This window comes from Oryctolagus cuniculus, chromosome 1, assembly GCF_051225735.1.
Source record: "Oryctolagus cuniculus isolate XC-2025 breed Fujian yellow rabbit chromosome 1, ASM5122573v1, whole genome shotgun sequence".
NCBI lineage: Eukaryota > Metazoa > Chordata > Mammalia > Lagomorpha > Leporidae > Oryctolagus > Oryctolagus cuniculus.
In genome coordinates, this window is record NC_142867.1 from 115,982,910 (window position 1) to 116,001,276 (window position 18,367).

An 18,367-nucleotide genomic window follows, 5' to 3' on the forward strand; every position below is an offset into this window, starting at 1 on the left:
CTCTGGGAGCGGCGCCCGCCGGCCCTCCCCTGGCTGCCAGTGCCAGCAGCTGACATCACATGCAGGTACAGCTCCCTCCTCCCTGTCTTAGGACTGAGGAGAGGAAGCTGACCAAGTGCCCAGAGTGCCGCCAGATGTGGAAAGATGGAGGAGGTCTCTGCTTGGAGCTATGGCTTGGGCTGAAGGCAGAGGGGATCCTGGTAGCTCAGAACGGCAAGCTCTCCCACCCTGGGCTCTCCACCTGCCTGGGTAGTATTGCGTGGGACTGCAGGTTGGGCAGAGCTGACGGCGCCGGAGCCCACGGTCGACAGCTGGGGTAGCTGCAGAGGCAGCGAGTGGACGTAGCCCTGGAGTGAGGTCGCAGCTGCCATGTGGCCGGTGCTGCCCTGAGCCCAGCATGGTGCAGAGCGTGTGCTCAGAGACAGTGTCCTGCAGCACGGCTGTCAAGCAGGCGTGTCACTACCGCGTCTCCTCCCTGAGGAAGAAGCTGGCCTCTCTCCGAGCCAAGTAGGTGGCAGGGGGCACTGGCAAACAGGCTTGGGATCGCCTGGGGCTCTTCCTGGAGGCAGGAGCACTTCGGGGCTTGGCTCGGAGCTATTCCAGGTCCTGTGCCAAGTGACAGGTGCCCAGGACGGGGGCAGAAATGTTGCAAGAGGCTGAAGGGAAAGGAGAAGTGGGCAGGTGGGTGGGCTGTTGGCTGGCAGCCCAAGCCCACTGTGTGCCTCACAGAAAGGTGGCTTGGCTCTCCAGGTGCTTTCTCAGAACTGGCCGTGGGGCATTGTTTTCCTTTCATGACAAAGTAGCTGAGTTGGCGAAGGGCCCAAGAGAAAAGTGCTGTAGAGAACAGTGTGTTCCCAGGGTAGGGTCCCCTGGGCAGCAGCATGGTGTCTCGGAGGGGTGTTGATAGTTCCTGGCCACTGGTAGCTGCTGAAGAGTGAGATGTTTGGGGCATTAAGACATGTGGTCACTTCTTAGGAGTACTGAGCTGCTGAGCACTTTGACCCCAAGACGGGTGCACAGTGCAGGCTTGGGACACTTTGGCATAGGGTGGGCCCCTGTCCCTGGCTTCTTGCTGACTGTGCTGTGCCTTGATCTGTGATAAGCAGAGGGGCGGAGGGTCCCCAGAGGAGGAAGACAGCAGCTGGGACAGAGTTAGATGCAGAAGCTTGGAGGCATGAGAGAGAGAGAGAGAGAAAGAGAGAGAGAGACAGGGGTGTTTAAACTGAATGGGCAGTCTTGTTTGGGGTGTGAAGAGAAACACGACACTAAGAAAGGGAAGATGGGGCATGTGAGGTGAGGAGAGAAAAGGAAGAAGAGGGTGGTAAGAGGCTAAATGGATTTCAAAGGCAAGCAGGGCTAGAGCTGGGAGATTCCTTGATTTGGGGTCTCTCCTGTCTCTCCCCCTGTGACACACAGGGTCGCAGGCATGGATGCCCACCGACCTTTAGTTGTCGACCGAGAAGAGGTCTCTCCCCCCGGGGCTCTCAGGGTGGCATGGGGAGGGTGGGGACTGACTTCATGTGATGAGATGAGTCTGGGGTAGATGAGTCTCGGCTTTTCTGTGGCTAGACCTCAGTTGGGCACAGGGACTGAACAGATAATGACAAAATAAGAGATTTCTCTGTTCCTATGATGCGGCTCAGGTAGCAGGGACAAGATTTTCTTGTTGGTGAGTGTGTGGATTCAGGAATGCTTTGAAGACTGAAAGGCCTTAGTCTCAATCCTGGCTCTGTCGCTTACTGGCGGTGGTATTACCGGTCGTGGTCGCGCAGGGCAAGGCGGTTGCCGGAACGAGTTCTGTGGGTTCTTTTCCTCAGCTTAATGTATAAATAAGCAGCCAAGAAGCAATTTGCAAAGAGGCAGAAACTTTTATTTATGACAGAAAAGAAACTTTTAGTTGATTGGCAAGTGACAGAGAAAAGTGTCTGGTCCCAGAGGAGACCAGGCGGAGTGCCCGCATGGGACACTGGCTGTTAGGAAGGGTCCTGGGTTTTTAAGGCATTACTGCTTTTCTTCACTGGGTCCTTTAGTGGGGGTGACCACTGGATGGGATTTCATGCTGTATGTTGATTAGACTGGGGCTCATGGATATAGTGGAGGGGTTATCTCCTGGAGATAGTCTGTCTCCTCAGGGGCTCTGCCCCCTCCTCTGCTAGCTCTGGGTGGAAGTTTGCACCCACCCTGGGAAGGTGTGATTTAAGGCTGCAAGCTCACACATGCAGTGGGGGAGATGCCGGTGGGTCTGGAGACAGGCTTTTTAGCCACAGCTGGCAGCCTGCTTGTGGACATTCTACTTACGTCTGAGGGGCCCACAGACTCCCCAGCCCTCCTGGACGGCCTCAGGTGGCACTTCTGCAAAAATCATTTTTACTCTCCTTGGTTATTGTCAGCAGACGGTAGGCTCAAGCTAAGCCTGGGAGGTATGTAAAAGGTGAGTTTTGAGCCAGGGCTGGGAGGTTTGAGAGCTTTCAAGAGTACTTCAAATGCTTTGTGGAAAACAGTTAAGAGATAAGTGTATTCTGCTGCAAAAAGTTGGAATCCATGAAACATTTTTTTCAAAATGTGCATTTTCCATGAACTTTTTCAAGATCCTTTGAAGTCCCTTGGATAGGTAGGATTCAAAAATTCTTTGCACCGGAATAAGTTTCTTTTTTCATCGCATTTTTCATGCACTTACTGAAGTGCTCCACAGTTAAGTTAGAAATGACTGAGAGGAGGTTGACTGCCAGGCAACGCCAGTCCTGGAAACTCTGTTCCTCATACTGGTACTGGTGCAACAAACAGTGGCAGAGAGCAAAGCAAGATTGATTTAAGTCAGGAACTTCCTGCCGCAGCAGCCGGGAGGGGCCTCTAAGAGAGGAACTGTGACCAGTGGAGTCTTTTAGGCACACACAGTTTTTTGGGGGGAGAAAAAAAAAAAAAGAACCAGATAAAAATCAATTAGAAGGTGGGGACAAAACCTATCAAAAGGCCAGATTTGTAATATTTGCCTTGTGTAGCTTGCGCAGCTAAAACAAAAGAGGCATCAAAAGGGTGGGATGGGCTCCTTGGTCTTGGTAAAGGCAGCTTTTGGGAAGAAGCGAGCATTTTGCACCATCTTAACAGTTTTCACCTTTCCTCATTCTGACCCGGACCAACCTAACTGCCTATTAACCTGTCCATCCCCTCGCAGTACTGGTGAGTAGTGTTCTGGGTGAGAAGCCCAGAACAGCCTTGAGAGTGGAGTGAGGACCCCAGAGCAGCAGGTGTGTAGACTGGCTTCCTAACATGCAGGTGGCCAGCTGGGACCTTGGGGAGTGTGGGCAAGAGGGGTGTGTCTCGTCCAGCTGGCTTGGAGGAGGGCGCATCTCAGAAGAGACTCTCTTGGTTCAAGTGGTGCCGTATTCGTGTCCCTCTGTGAATAACTCTGAGGGGTCCCAGATGGTCTTGTTCAGATCCCGGGAAGGGCAGTATGGGGCAGGAGAGAGCATGGGTGGAGAAGACTCGAGCTCTGCCTCCCTCCCTCAGCCTCAGTTTCCCCATGTGAGAGTGGTCACTGTCTCAGGGAGGCTGCTGTCTTAGTCCTTTCAGTGTTGCTGTTAAAAGAACTAATTCGGGCAGGGTAAGTTTTTTAAAGAAGAGAGAAGTGTGCTTGGCTCCTGGTCCTGGTGACTGGAGAGACCAGACAGCTGTCAGCATCCTGGTGAGGGCTCCCTGGCCCTGCTTCAACATGGCAGAGAAGCAGAAAGAAGAGCCACATGAGGAGCCGGCCAAGCGCACAGGGTGACCTCTGTGTAACAGCCTGTGCTCTCAGCGTTACGGGAAACAGCAACGAAGAAAGGAGGCCAACCCGATTCTTGTCTCACACGGAAGAAGAATTTCCATGTGGACAAGGCAGTGAGCAAAGCAAAATTTATTTAAGTTAGAAATGTACCACTGCAGCAGTCGAGAGAGGGGCTCCAAAGAGAGGAAGACCCAGGTGGGGTCTTTGAAACACAGTTTGGGTGAGCAGAAAAATAGCTAACAATGATTATTCAGAGGGCGGGGACAAAACCCGTCGAAGGCTGGGATTGTAATCCTGTCAAGCCTGTTCAGAACAGTCCTCGGAGGGGTGGGATAGGTAACTCCATCTGTCTATTCTCAAGATAAAACTAGAAACTCAAAGGAGTGGGGTCAGCACATTTGTCTTGCTAAAGGCAGAAGCAAGCATCTTGTCCACTCTTTTTTTTTTTTTTATTAATTTATTTGAAAGGCAGGGTTACAGAGAGGTAGAGGCAGAGAGAGAAAGAGGTCTTCCATCTGCTGGTTCACTCCCCAAATGGCTGCAATGGCTGAAAGCCAGGAGCTAGAAGCTTTTTCCAGGTCTCCCACGCGGGTGCAGGGGCCCAAGGACTTGGGCCATCTTCTACTGTTTCACCAGGCCATAGCAGAAAGCTGGATTGGTAGTGGAGCAGCTGGGACTTGAACAGGCACCCATATAGGATGCTGGCACTGCAGGCGGCGGCTTAACCTGATATGCCACAGCGTGGGCCCCAGCATCTATTGTTAATCATTGGTCATGGAAGTGGCTTGACCTGTGACTGGTGCCCTGCATGAGTTTTGTGTTTTCTGGTCCACGTGCTCAGGGCATCACATGGTCTTGTGGAGGATAGCACATGTGGCCTTTGGAGAGCAGAACCCTACTTAGATCTGGATTAGGCTCTGCCTTTGGAGAGCGGGGTGCATGAGCACGTGGGTGCTCCTGTCTCCCCCTTTCCTGCCTGCGCTCCCAGCTTGTAGCTCCTCTCTGGCGGTCCTTGCTGCTTCTGTTGCTGTCAGCAGAACTGTCTGCAGGTGTAACCGTCACCTGCTCCCTGTTTCTCCGACTCTAGCACTTCTGCTTCGCTGCCTGAGAAAGGAGGGGGATGTGTTAATTATAGCTCAGCAAACTATTCTGTCTCTGCTGATGCCACACTGGGATTTAGGTTTGGACAACTGGCAGGAAGGATGGTAAATTTCATTCCCCAGCTTCTGTGCTTCCTGCTGGGAGAAAGCCCATCCTCCTACCAGCCATAGTGGAGAAGGAGTGTGAGTGGGTGACGACTCGTGGAGGCTCAAAGCAGAGAAGCCAACCTCAGCCTTGTCCTGCTGCGTGCAGCCAGATGAAGTCGGGGACAAAACATCAGGGTGCTCCTCTCCGCCACTCACTGGTTAACAGTGGAAGCTCTCAGCACTCACTGCAGAGGTCACTCCTTGCGTAACATCTAGGTATTGAAAAAGTCATTGTGAGACTTGCTTTGTGGCCTAGCAGATCAAGCCACCTCCTGCAATGCCGCCAACCCATGGTTTCAAGTCCCAGCTGCTCCACTTCCGATTCAGCTCCCTGCTAATGTGCCTGGGAAAGCAGTGGAAGATGACCCTTGAGACTCTGCATCCACATGGGAGACCTGGAAGAAGCTCTAGGCTTCAGTCTGGCCCAGCCCTGACTGTTGCAGCCATTTGGGGAGTGAACCAAAAGACAGCAGATCTCTCTCTTTGTAACTCTGCCTTTCAAATGAATAAAAAAAATTTTTTTTAAGCAGCCATTATGACAGAGGCTGATCTTCCACCCTGGGTACAAACAGCTATCAGTAAAAATTTTTTGAGTTGGTACTACTGATATATATGTCTGAATTGCATATAAGGACTTTTGTGCTAAATGTTTTGTATATAATATAGTGCAACAAATTTCAAAACAATGAGATAAAAAGTAAATATATAAATTCTAATTTCTCTCTGGTCTGCCATGGGTAAGAATTCATGGGCCCTTGATAATCAACAGCCCGTTAGGTGACCAGGATTCTAAGTCAGTGCTCCTCAGCCTTGTAACTTGCGAAGGGGCTTGTACTGTGGTGGTGGGTTAAGCAGCTGCCTGTGATGCTGGCATCCCATGTGAGTACCAGTTGAAGTCCTGTCTGCTCCACTTCTGATCCAGCTCCCTGTTAATGTGCCTGGGAAAGCAGCAGCAGATGGCCCAAGTGGGCCTCATTACCCACATGAGAGACCTGGAGGGAATTCCAGGCTCTTGGTTTCAATTTGGCCCAGCCCTAGCCATTGTGGCCATCTGAAGAGTGAACCAGTGGGTGGACACACTGTGGACTATGGTGGGCCTAGGAATTTGCACAGTTAAGGTATATTCCAAGTGATACTGATGCAGGTGGTCTTGGGCCATCAAAGAGAAACATGCCCTTGCCCTCCCCCGCCCTCAAGCCTCCTTGATCCTGCTCTAGCTGGTGTCAAGTACACAGTTTAATAGGATGGGTTGAGCCTTTTCTGCACACAGCCTGGGGACACAGCTTGTGCTGTCCCTCACCTGTCTTCTCCATAGCCCAAGAATCACCATTCTGCAGCAAGGTGAAAGGTGGGAGGGGTAAGAGCGTGTAATTAAATTAATCTTTGCATCTTATCTGTCACCGGCTTTCAGGGTTACTCAATGCTTCTTTTCTTCTTGTCCTCAAAGCATGTGAGCCACAGGAATTCACTGCTGGGCTCTCTCTCTCTCTCTGCCATTTCTTTTTAGTCTGAAGGTGAAACTCTTCCATCTGAGATGGGGGCTGGAAGGGTGGAGGTTTGTGAGTGCTCCCTGTGCGCCACCTCCTTGGGTAGCACTGTCTGTGACCAGGATGGGTGAGTTAATACCTTGCATTCAGGTTTGGACTTTGGAAATTCCTAGTTAATTGGTTGACTTTTTTTTTTTTAAAGTCACTTGTTATTTACTTCTTTTTTTTTAATTTTTATTTGACAGGTAGACAGTGAGAGGGAGAGACAGAGAGAGAGGTCTTCCTTCCGTTGGTTCACCCCCTAAATGGCCGCCACGGCCAGCGCTGCACAGAACCAAAGCCAGGAGCCAGGTGCTTCTTCCTGGTCTCCCATGTCAGTGCAGGGCATAAGCACTTGGGCCATCCTCCACTGCCCTCCCAGGCCACAGCAGAGAGCTGGACTGGAAGAGGAGCAACTGGGACTAGAACCTGGCACTCATATGGGATGCTGGTGCCGCAGGTGGAGGATTAACCAAGTGAGCCACGGCGCCAGCCCCAATTGGTTGACTTTTGAAACTCCCTGAATGGGACCTGGCATTATGGTACCATCTGTGACACCAGCATTTCATATGGGCACTGGTTCGAGTCCTGGCTGCTCCTCTTCTGACCCAGCTCTCTGCTAATGTGCCTGGGAGAACAGCATAAGATGGTCTACTGACTTGGGCTCCTGCCATCTATGTGGGAGACCCAGATCAAGTTCCTGGCTTCAGCCTGGCCCAGCCCTGGCTGTTGGGCCATTTAGGGGGTGAACCAGCAGATGGAAGATCTCTGTTTCTCCCTCTCTCTCTCTCTTTCTCTGTAACTCTGCCTTTCAAATAAATAAATAAATCTTTTTTTTTAAAGAATAATAATAATAAAAAAAGAAACTCCCTGACAGATGTGCTATGGGGTCAACTAGGAGAATGATTTCACGTGCTCAGCTCCTTGCCTTCTCAAAGAAAAACGGATCTCTTGCCGGCATTTTCTGGCTGCCTTAAATGCTGGATGAATTTGCATCTGGCTGAGAGTACAGACTTGGGTCGCTGAAGTGGCATATGACTGTCGTCTTTCCCAACCGTGACTTTGTATCAAATGAATTATCTGCCTCTGAATAATTTCCATAATGAGAGATTAACAGGGGTCTCTTTCAGCAAAGAAACCGCTAATTAGAAGAAGGTCTCACCAGTCTGCACATGTGAACAGTGAATCCAGGACAGCGCGATGTGTCTGTGTGCCTAGTTCGTGGGAACAACATCTGAGTTCTGAGGTATTCTTTGTTACTGTGACAGGTTGAGTGGTTCTAATCTGAACATCAAAAATCTCAAATGCTCCCACAGCTGAAGCTGTTTGAGTGCTGACATGATGCTCCAACAGTTTCAGATTTAGGGCATTTCAGAGTTTGGATTTTTAGATTACGGATGCTCAATCAGTAAAATCTATGCAAAAACTGCAAAATGTAAAAAACTCCAAAACCTGAAACACCGAGATCCCCAAGGATTTCAGAGAAGGGAGACTCCACCTGTGATAATAAGAGCTGCTGTTTTGAGGACTTACTGTGTCCTCAATGCTGCACTTTCCGTGTGTTCTCATTTTATCAAAACAACCTTATAAAGTTCTGTTACTATTACTGTTCTACTCTTTCTAGAGGAGGCTTGGATTGTGCACTAAGCTTGTGAGTGTCAGAGCAAGGATTCAAGTCCAGAGTTTAAGTTCTACCTGTAACGCTCTCATTCTTCCTCAAGTAGGGTTGTGGCTGTTAGGGCACTTGGGGCCCTGTGTAGAACCTACTTTTCCTTGCATCTCATGAATCTTCCTTCTAAAAAAGGAAGATTTGAAATGCAGAGAGACAAGCAACCAGAGAGCTCCTATCTGCTGGTTCAACAGCTAGGACTAGGCTGAAGCTGAGAGCCAGGAACTCAATCTGAATCTCACATACAGGTGGCAAGGATCCAGGTACTCAAGTTATCACCCGCTGCCTACTAGGGTACAGTTTAGCAGGAAGCTGGATTCTGGAACTGAGCCCAGACTTGAACCCAGGCACTGCAGTATGGGATGCGGGTGTTCCAAGTGTTGTCTTTACTGCCTGCCCCTGATGGATCTTTATTTACCAGGTTCCTAGAATTGGAACTCCAGGGGTGGAGGTTAGTGAGAAGTCTCTTACTGAAGGTTGCCTCTTGGAAACCTTCAAAACAAACAGAATAAGAGAAAGGAGAAAAATGACTCAGAGAGAATATACTGAATACTGGTTCTGAATGATCCAGTTAAATATGCCGTAGAGTGAAATGATTTTTTTTCTTTTTAATCACTCTTGAATATGTTTCCTCATACCTTGTTTTTGAGAAACGACTTGGGACTTTAATCAGATATAGGTAGGAAGTTCTGGTACATATTTTTGGATAACATCTCTCTCTTCTTTTTAGATTTATTTATTTGAAAGACTAAGTACCAGGGGGAGAGAGACAGAGACAGAGACAGAGAGAGATAGACAGACAGACAGACATGGAGAGATATCTTCCATCACCTTGTTCACGACAGCCAGGCCTGGGCCAGGCTGTAGCCAGGAACTCCATTTGCATCTCCCATATGGGTGGCAGGGACCCAAGTACTTGGGCCACCATTTGTAGCTTTCCCAAGTGCTTTAGCAAAACCAGATTGGAAGTGGAGCAGTTGGGACTTGAACCAACACTCTGATATGGAATGCTGGTGTCCTAAGCGGTGGCTTAACCTGCTGGGCCACAGTGTCAGCCCTGGGCAACATCTCTGATGATGTCTTTTGGTTTCACTATTAATGCCCATGCAGCAGAGTGGAACTGAGTTTACTCTTACCTCTCTGCAAGCAGCAGGTAGAGCCCTTCTAGAAATTGGCGTGGGCTACGAATGTCCTCCACCCTTCTCTCTGTCCCCTGGTAACGCACCAGCCACTGTTTCCCGGGCACAGTCCCCAGGCTGCTGCTACTGTCCGGACTGCCAAGGATCTGCAAATATAGTGTCTCTGCGCCCCCATTGCTTGTTTCTCTCTCAGCTTCAGCAGCAGTCACCTGAGGGTCTCCCCAGTGGCCGGCATGTAGTAGAGTCCAGGCATTCAGACAATTCCTACGTTTTCCATCCTAACTCTGCTCCCAGCACCTGCCTCCCCAGGCTGCTGGGAGTGGGAACCTGGGCAGCTCTGGTGCACCACGCACGGGACAAAGCTCAGGCAGTATTATTGGGCTGTTTCCCCAACCCCTCCCTGCCGACCCCTTGGACTTTTAATCCTGTAGCTTCCCTGCTGTTCTCCCTCAGAACCTTGGTGAGGTGAGCACTGAAGTCCCTTGCAATGTGGCTGTGGGATTTTGGGGAACACTAGTGCAGGCATTGGAGGAAACCCCAGAGCAGAGGAGTGGCAGCCTTAAATGCATTATGATCTTTTCCATTTTGGAAGCACTTGGACAAATGTGTCATCTGAATGTACAGCGCGGGGGCCAGCTGCCTGCGGGAAGTGGTGTGATTGTGCCTGGAGATGGATGGTAGGTAAGGGAAGGAGTTGCGTAACCATGGCTAACTTTGCACAGGCTCTGAGTGCAGATGGCTCACAGCATTGGGGAAACTCAGGGAGCACCACTGTTCAACCCCGAGTGCCGCAAGATTGGAGTCACAAGACAGCGTTATTTTGGCTAACACATTTGAATGTGCCTCCTCTGCATCAGACGCTGTGCTTCATCGCAATTTCACCACGTTTCTGTGAAATAATATTAGGACTTCTACTTATGGATAAGAAAATGAGGCCTAGAAAGGTTTCCTAACTTACATAAGGTACTAAATAATTAATTACTAAGCTTACGTAAGGTATTAAATAATGGGCTAGAACTTAGGGGCCGGCGCTGCGGTGTAGTGGGCATCTGTTCAAGTCTTGGCTGCTCCACTTCTGATCCAGCTCCCTGTTAATGTGCCTGGGTAAGCAGTGGAAGATGGCCCAAGTGCTTGGGCCCCTGCAACCCATTGGGAGACTGGAAGAAGCTCCTGGCTTCTGGCTTCAGTCTGGGCCCAGCCTTGGCCACTGAGCCATTTGAGAAGTAAACTAGCAGATGGAAGATTCTCTGTCTCTGTAATTGTCCCTTTCAAGTAAATAAATAGAAATCTTAGAAAAAAATAGAACTTGAACCAGGCCATTGGACTGTAGATTTTGATCACAGTGCTACTGTCCTGTCCAGTTCTGAGACCAAGGCCCAGGTAATCACACGCACTGCTGTGGCTTGTGGGAGTCTCAGTAGTTGCTAGCAACTCAGGAAGGTGGGTCTCCCCTTGGCCTATTGTGTTAGCTTTCTGTTATTTAAAATATCGAGAGGAGCAGTGTAGGAGGGAAGGTCTCTTTTGGCTTACAATTTGGGAGGTTTACTTTCCAAGACCTGGCATCCGACAAGGGGTGCATGGCAAGCCAGGAAGTGGAAAGACACAAGGTACACACTTTCCTTCTCCCCTCACTGTGGTCTGTCTCTATGAAGCTATCATGGTCTGATCGTGGGGTTCACCCTAGGAACATGATTCAATGCTGTCACTTCCCAAAGGCCCCACCTTTAAGCAGCATAATTGGATCGGCTTTTACTCTTAATCCATTAGCTGTTTTTTTTTTTTATTAAAGATTTATGTATTTGAAAGTCACAGTTACAGAGAAGGAGGGAGATGGAGAGAGATCGTCCATCTGCTGGTTCACTCCCCAGGTGACTGCAATACCCACGACTGGACCAGGCTGAAGCCAGCAACTGGGATCTTCTTCTGGGTCTCCTACGTGGGTATAGGGGCCCAAGCACTTGCTCCATCTTCTACTGCTTTCCCAGGCACATTAACAAGGGAGCTGGATCAGAAGTGGAGCAGCTGGACTTGAACCAGCGCCCATATGTGATGCCGGCGCTGCTGGTGGCAGCTTAACCAGCTATGCCACAGCACCGGCTGCTCTATGAACTCCTACAGGGGATTTGGGGCTTTAAGTGTCTGCATGAATTTGAGGCACCAAGTCCTGTTCAGACCATCTACCTGTCTTGTATACCTGAGGCACTAGGACATAGAAGGGCAGGGCCAGCAGCTTGGGCCCTTAGTCTGAGCAGGCTGCCCTGGGAAGCCAAGGGCCTGGGGTGCCCGTAATGTCCAGCTAGCAGGTCTTGCACTTGAATAGCACTCAGGCCATCTTCCTCACAGCCCAGGGTGTAATACAGCAGGTGAGTGGCCCTAGCATCTGAGCGACTCCTTTTCTCCTAGAACTTTCTGTCCCCCTCTCACCTTGACTGCTACAGAAACTCACCCCACCACCCCGACTTCTCGAGAGCGCCGTTAGCTTGGCAAGACCAACTCAGACTTGACTTTGGCTGCTGTAGCTGCCTCATCTAGTTCCTCTGAGGCTGGGCGGCTTCTCTGGTCCACAGCTTGGCTATGATGCTGGAGGCACAGCCTTTGCGCTCTGTCTCTTTGATTGCCTGTTGTTTCTCCTCCCACTCATGACCTGGTCAGTTTCCCTAATTTTCTTTACCTCCTTTCTTTCTCTTTTATTTTCATGTGGACTCCCACTAAGCCCCCGCCCCCACCCACACGAGCCTCCCTTAATGCCCAGACCATTTAGTATTCCTGTAGTGTCTGCTTCCTTTTCTGTCTTTTCCTCATTCTAGTGACTGTTTGCCTTTGTCTCTTGATGTCTTAGTTCACCTGTACAGCAAGATGGCTTGTCTGCTGTCCACGCCTCCCATCATCAACTCTGGTGACGGTGAGAGGAGAGGGCCTTAGAATTCTCTGGGGTCACTAACCCAGAGAAAGAACAGAGGAAACCAGATTTAAAAAATGAAACAGCTAACGCTGACGTGGCATCTACTGTGTGCCAGCCCCAAGTCTTAGTCCTTAAGTATGTTATCTTGGTCAGTCTAAATAACCGCTCAGCAGTGGATATTATGATCCCTGTTTTGCAGATGAAGAAATCCGGGCACAGAGAGGTTAAGTAACTTGCCCAAGGTCACACAGATGGTGAGTGGCTGAGTTAGAATCCAAGCTTATGCTCTTTCAGATCAGCTGCCTTAGCTGATGGCTAACAAGCGAGAGATAAACCACCCAGGCAGTTGCACGCACTCATGGGGAAACACACACAGCCCTCCTTCTCCTTCATTCTCCCTCTCTGTCTTTCTCCCTGTTCATCCCTGCAGAGGGGGCTTCACATCAAATCCTGCTGTGATCCTGAGAACCTTTTCCTGTTCCGCCACCCTAGAGAGAAAGCAGTTCACATTTTTTGGCATAGGCATCTGATCCTGATTTGCAATCTCAGGGTAGGCAGGGCCCTGAGGCTGCACGCCGGCCAGGGAAGCGATGCAAACATGGCCGCACACCCTCAGCTTCTGCAGAGAACTACATCTCCCAGAGTGCAGCAGGGGAAGTTGGTCTGAACTGGCTCTGAAACAGCCTCCCCTGCTTTCTGGCAGCCCCACCAGCTTCCAGAGGCTTTTGCAAGTGAGGCAGGTGCGGTGTCCAGTTTGGGAGCTGGGCTAAGGGGACCAAGGTCCCTGTCCCCCCCATATACCTCCCCGTACTCCTCTGCACAATTCCTCAGCCTCTTTTCAGAAGCGTGGTGGTGCTGTTTTTCCTTCTTTAACTTGGTGCAGTGCTTGAAGAGTGGGAAAGCAATACCCAGCCTAAAATGATCAGTACAAATAATGGCCCTGGAGGAAAAAGTGTGGAGTCAGTGACTCAACTGAAGAAATGTTAGGTCAGGTTGTTTTGTTTCCCTGTTTCTCTTTTAGCATCACTTTCTTTTCCTTCCTTCTTCCCTACTCTCTCCTTAAAGCTTCACAGCGTCCCCTTCCTCTTGTCCCACCCCCCACCTCCCAGGTTGTCTGTTCTGCAGCCCACAGCACTGTCCCTATTGCTTTGAGTTCAGGACAGGTGAATTGCTTTGTAAAATACATGCAGAGGCTTCTGGCTGCGCAGCTCCCCTAAACACTGTCCGTGAGTGTTCGCCATCCGGGGCGGTGTGGTGGTTCTTTAAGAACCCAGTAGGTCAGTGTTTTTGGTCATTTGGGAGCCTGGATGAGCCCTTTAAATGAACATGGTCTGATCTCTGCGTGACTTGACAAAATAGAACATCCTCCTTTGTGGGCACTCTCCTTCTGCTCTCCATCTGTTTGAACATTTGCCTGCCAGCCCAGGAACAGGCAGGACCGCAGGCCACAGCGCTAGCCGGAAGGAACAGCACAGGCTCTGAGCAGAGAAGGGGCTTGTGTGGAGTGGCACGGTGTCAGCACCGTGGCTCTGTGTGCTGTGTGGAGGGTCACCTCTGCTGCAGGGCCAGCAAAGCCTCTCAGCCCTTTCAAGGTCATTGCTTCTATGCCCACGGCCCAGGGTTTATAAAAAACCAGCAATGTGAAGGAGAGCCATTTGTTGACCTAAATTCTACTTCAGTTTCAGATTTCAGAGCATTTTGGATTTCAGGTTTTCAAGATTAGGTAGGCTTCACTGATAAAAACCCATGCAAATATTCCCAAATCAAGAAAAAAAAAAACTCAAAACACTCTGATCCTAGACATTTTGGGTAAGGGATATGCAATCTGTACTCTCATCTTTGTCCTTTTTATTTGGATGAGAGGGACTAGGAGAGGGAGAAGTGATGGAGTCTATGTTTTTGATGGCTTGAAAGAATGTTCTTTGTTATTTCAACCCAGATGATTGAATTAAAATTTGGGTGGGGTGTCTTGGTCTACTTTTCTGCCTAAATAAAGTGAATGTGAGAAAATTTGATTCTTTTTAGTCCAAAAGCAATTTTCACTGTATGCGGATTTGTTCCATTTTATAACCTCTGGATGTTCTAAGATTTTGTCCTCAAAATTTGATAATACGCTCTCTTATAAGTTTCCATCTTACAAACGGGGTCTCAAGGGAGGTGACGCTGTGGTTTTATATTCCGAGTCTGCGGGAGTTGGGAGCAAATTGAGATGGGAAAAGTGAAGTGGCAAGGAAATTGAGAGCTGGTGTTTAGTGATGAGTGCTTTGGATTCGGTGAGGAGGAAGTTGGCTCTGCTCGTGACTTTGGACAAGTCATTTAATGTCTCTGAATCTCAGTTTAATAATTTTTTTAAAGAGTTATTTTGCTTATTCAAAAGGCAGAGTTAGAGAGAGAGACAGAGAGAGATGGAGACAGAGAGACATCATTCATCCGCTGGTTTACTCCCCAAATGGCCGTAACAGCCAGGGACTGAGCCAGTCCAAAGCCAGGAGCCAGGAACTCCATCTGGGTCTCCCACATGGGTGCAGGGACCCAAGCACTTAGACCATCTTCCCCTGCTTTTCCCAGGTACATTAGTAGGGAGCTGGATTGGAAGTGGAACAACCAGGACTTGAACTGACACCCATATGGGATACCAGTGTTGCAGGCAGCAGCTTTACCTACTATGCCACAGCGCTGGCCCCAATAATCTTTTTTTTTTTTTTTAGATTTATTTATTTATTTGAAAGAGTTACACAGAGAGAGAGAAGGAGAGGCAGAGAGAGAGAGAGAGAGAGAGAGAGAGGTATTCCATCCGCTGTTTCATTCCCTAGTTGGCCACAGTGGCCAGAGCTGAGCCAATCTGAAGCCAGGAGCCAGAAGCTTCTTCTGGGTCTCCCATATGGGTGCAGGGGCCCAAGGACTTGGGTCATCTTCCACTGCTTTCCCAGGCCACAGTAGAGAGCTGGATTGGAAATGGAGCAGCAGAGACTCGAACCGGCGGCCTTATGGGATGCCAGCATTGCAGGCAACAGCTTAACCTGGTACACCACAGTGCTGGCCCCCCAATAATCTTTTAAATGAGGGAAAATAAGATCTACCTCACAGGGTTCCTGTGAGTATCCAAGGAGGTAATGATTTGCAGACAGGTTGTAAGCTATGGAGTCCTGGACAAGTGGGAGGTGTCACTATTACTGCTCCTGCTGTTAAGCCAGACCCTTGAGTGTTGTATCAGCTGGTAGTATTGTTGAGTTCATCTTCTTCATTCTTTTCCATTGCTGGGTTTTTCTGTGACCCAAGGGCTAGATTGGGGGTGGGGGGATGGAGGGAAATGAGAAGGGGTCTGTGTGGAAAGAGGCACCAGAAGACAATGTTCTTGCTTTTGCCCTGTGGCTTTTTTTCTGAGCTTTCGTTTCCTTACCTGAAAAAAAGGAGCTGCAGCAATCAGAGCCCGTTTCACCTCAACCTTTTGGGATCTGAAAAGCACAGGCAGGAAGGAATTAATATCCTTACCCCATCAGCTTGCTGGAGGAGCTGGTGGGAGGGGAAGACGATAGGAGGGTGGTACTGAGGCGTGCTTGGGTCTGTTTTTCCTTAGGTGTTCTCTCTGGTTGGGAGATATATCTCTGAGATCTCTTAATTTCCATGGTAGGAAGATCAGGGGCTCAACAGAGCAAAACCTGGTTTCCTTGCTGCTGTTGCTGTTGCGTGCATGCCGGCCTTAGCACTGGCAAATGCACAGGGAAGCCGTGCACCCCCGTGACTGAAGGAAAATCCTTGCACTTCCTCAAACGTGAGCAGCCGTCCCCCTCTTCCCTGGAGGGCTGGGGGTTCTCGGAACCCTTTCCTCCCGGGTTGCCTGAGTCAAGTGGGCCAGAGAGGAAGCTGTAGGCACTGCAAGCCGAGGAGCTTGTCCCTGCTGGGCAGGAAACCTAGAGTGATGAATGGGGCTGGATGAAGTCATCCTGCTCCTCCAATCAGGCTGCTCGGAGCGAGCCAGGGGCCTCTGCAGATCAGGCAGGCTGCCGCTCCTCTCAGGTACCTTTAGACAGAGGCTGCGAGTCTCTGGGAGTGGAGTGGGAGGGCGTGAACCGCCCCGCTCCCGGCTCCTGGGTAGGCCTCAGTCAGTCTGAATGTTATTGCAAGGTGAGTGGCTTCGCCGGGCGAATTCCTCTCCCTCTGCATTCTCCACTTGGCCGCCGCCGTGCTGGGCTCCGGCGCCTCCTCGCCCAGCACCTCCCTGCTTCCGTCTGAGTACCTGGAGGTCCTCACACCTGCTCCCACCAGCCCTCAGCCGCTTCCCTCGCTGCTGCCCCCAGCTCTCGCTCAGCACCCAGCAGCTGGCCTCCGCCCACAGGCTCCCCTCTTCCCCCACCCCGACCGTGGGTACCAGTTGGCCAGTGATGGGAGGGCAGGGCCTCCTTCGCAGGGCCCTGTCCCCAGCAGGGGGAGCCTGCTGCGACCCACACTTGCTTCCTGGGAAGTGGTACCAGACAAGGGGGAGACGCCCCCTGACTCAGCCTAATGGGCTTCTGTGGGAACACAGGCAGCCCCCGCCCCCAGCACCCCGGGCTGCGCTGGGCACCCCGAGGCTCTTCTCCCCAGAGGAGAAGGAGGTCTGTTCTGTAGCTCGGCCGTCAGAGGGGTGGTTCGTGCTCTCTGGGTGGACGTTTGTGACTCTTGCTTTTCTCTCTGGGTGGTGCCGCTCCGTAGGCCAAGCAGAGACCATGGAGCCGGCTGATATGGCGACAGTAAAGGTAGGATGGAAATGCTGCCGGCCGCACTGTGCGTAAGTGGCTTCGCTTGCCAAGTTCTGCCTTTGGTTCACTTTTCTCCCCCTCCTCGCCCTCAGCCACCGCTCCTGGGCTTCCAGGGGCTGGGTCAGAGAGGAGGGAAATGCCCGGAGCATCGAGACCTTGGAGAGGGGAGGAGGAGGAGCCCGGCCCTGCGGCGCTCACCCCCGCCCCTTCGCCTGGGGTCTGCGCGGGCGGGGCCGGGCCGGGCGGGGCGGAGGTGGCTGTAGCTCTCCCAAGGACTCACTTCGGTGTCGTCTTTTTCTGTAGCTTGGCCTTGTTTTTTGTTGACCTTTATTCTGTGTCTCGGTAGCCACCCCTCTCCTCTGCCCTCCGTCTCCACCCCACTCCGCCTCTGCCCTGCACGATGGTGCTGTCTGGATCCATTGTTGCCATCGCCACACGTGTCACCACCTATCCTGGGCTTCTCTGCCCCTCTGCCTGTTGTATAAGGAGTGGGTGGGGCCCCGGGGGCGTGGCGCTGGACAGTGTTAAAGCAGAGACGGTCTCATCCTGCAGCAAATGTTGGCCTGGGATTGGTGAGAAGTTCGTGTCTGAGTGGCAGATGCTGCCGCTGTCCCCTCCCACCGCTCTTCGGATGCCCCAATGGCAAGGCGGAGCTGGGTACCTCGGGGGATGGTGCCTGGATGCTGGGGTGTGTGAATCCTGCGGGCACGCTAGAGGGCGTTCCTGAGGTAGCTTTCTGCTCTCTCCTGGATACTGCTTGCAGTTTGCAATTTGTTTTTCTGTGTGTTTTTCCAAACAAGGAGGTTGAGCTATTGGGAGTGGATGGAGGCTCAGGCTGTGTCACCCCAGCCCCAGCCCCTGTGTGCAGGCAGAGACCTGTAGTCATTCCAGAAATATCTCAGCTCTTGTTTGGGAGCCTTGTTTCCTGAGCAGATGGCAGGGTCTCCTTTCTCCCAGAGGTGGAAGATTGGACCAGGCTCAGACTTCTGGAGCAGGTTGGGTGCCCTGTGCTGCTGTGGATGGGAGAATGAGATAGGGGTCCCAGGAGCAAGGGTACTGCGGACAGTAATGTGGATTAGTGGTCAGGACTGGGCTCCGGGAGTCGCAGAACTGGGGGGTAAGCTCCTTTATCCCACCCCCAAGTGCTCTGTGATCAGAACTTCTGGGCTTTCATCTCCTCATCTGCAAAAAAGGTGAAATTACATGTGTCTGTTGTTTTAACCAGATTGGATTTGTCAGATAATTGGGTTTCTTTGAAGGAAGGCGCACAAGTTTCTTTGAAGGAGGGAGAGCACACGTAAATGCGCACAGATCTCCCTGGACACCTTGCCTCTTCGTCTCACCTTTCCCTCTCTTTTCCCTTCTTCCACAAACACCTGCAT

General features: G+C 51.0%; 1 protein-coding gene across 19 annotated transcripts in view; it reads left to right on the forward strand.

The window, feature by feature from the left end:
* The window catches only part of GRAMD1B (GRAM domain containing 1B), a 274,580-nt gene that overhangs the window by 146,474 nt on the left and 109,739 nt on the right, over nt 1–18,367 (forward strand). For 2 of the 19 annotated variants that reach the window (XM_089335015.1, XM_089334983.1), the window contains one exon: nt 16,939–16,982. The exons of 13 other annotated variants lie outside the window; for them this stretch is intronic. Coding sequence is in view for 2 of the 6 variants with exons in the window: in XM_089334954.1 (XP_089191080.1) it covers nt 398–507 (110 nt within the window). In the remaining 4 variants the exon portion in view is untranslated. Of the gene's footprint in view, nt 1–123; nt 508–16,233; nt 16,372–16,938; nt 17,015–18,367 lie in introns of those variants that run through there. 4 more of the 19 variants (XM_089334961.1, XM_089334985.1, XM_089334954.1 and 1 more) reach the window with 4 other exon arrangements.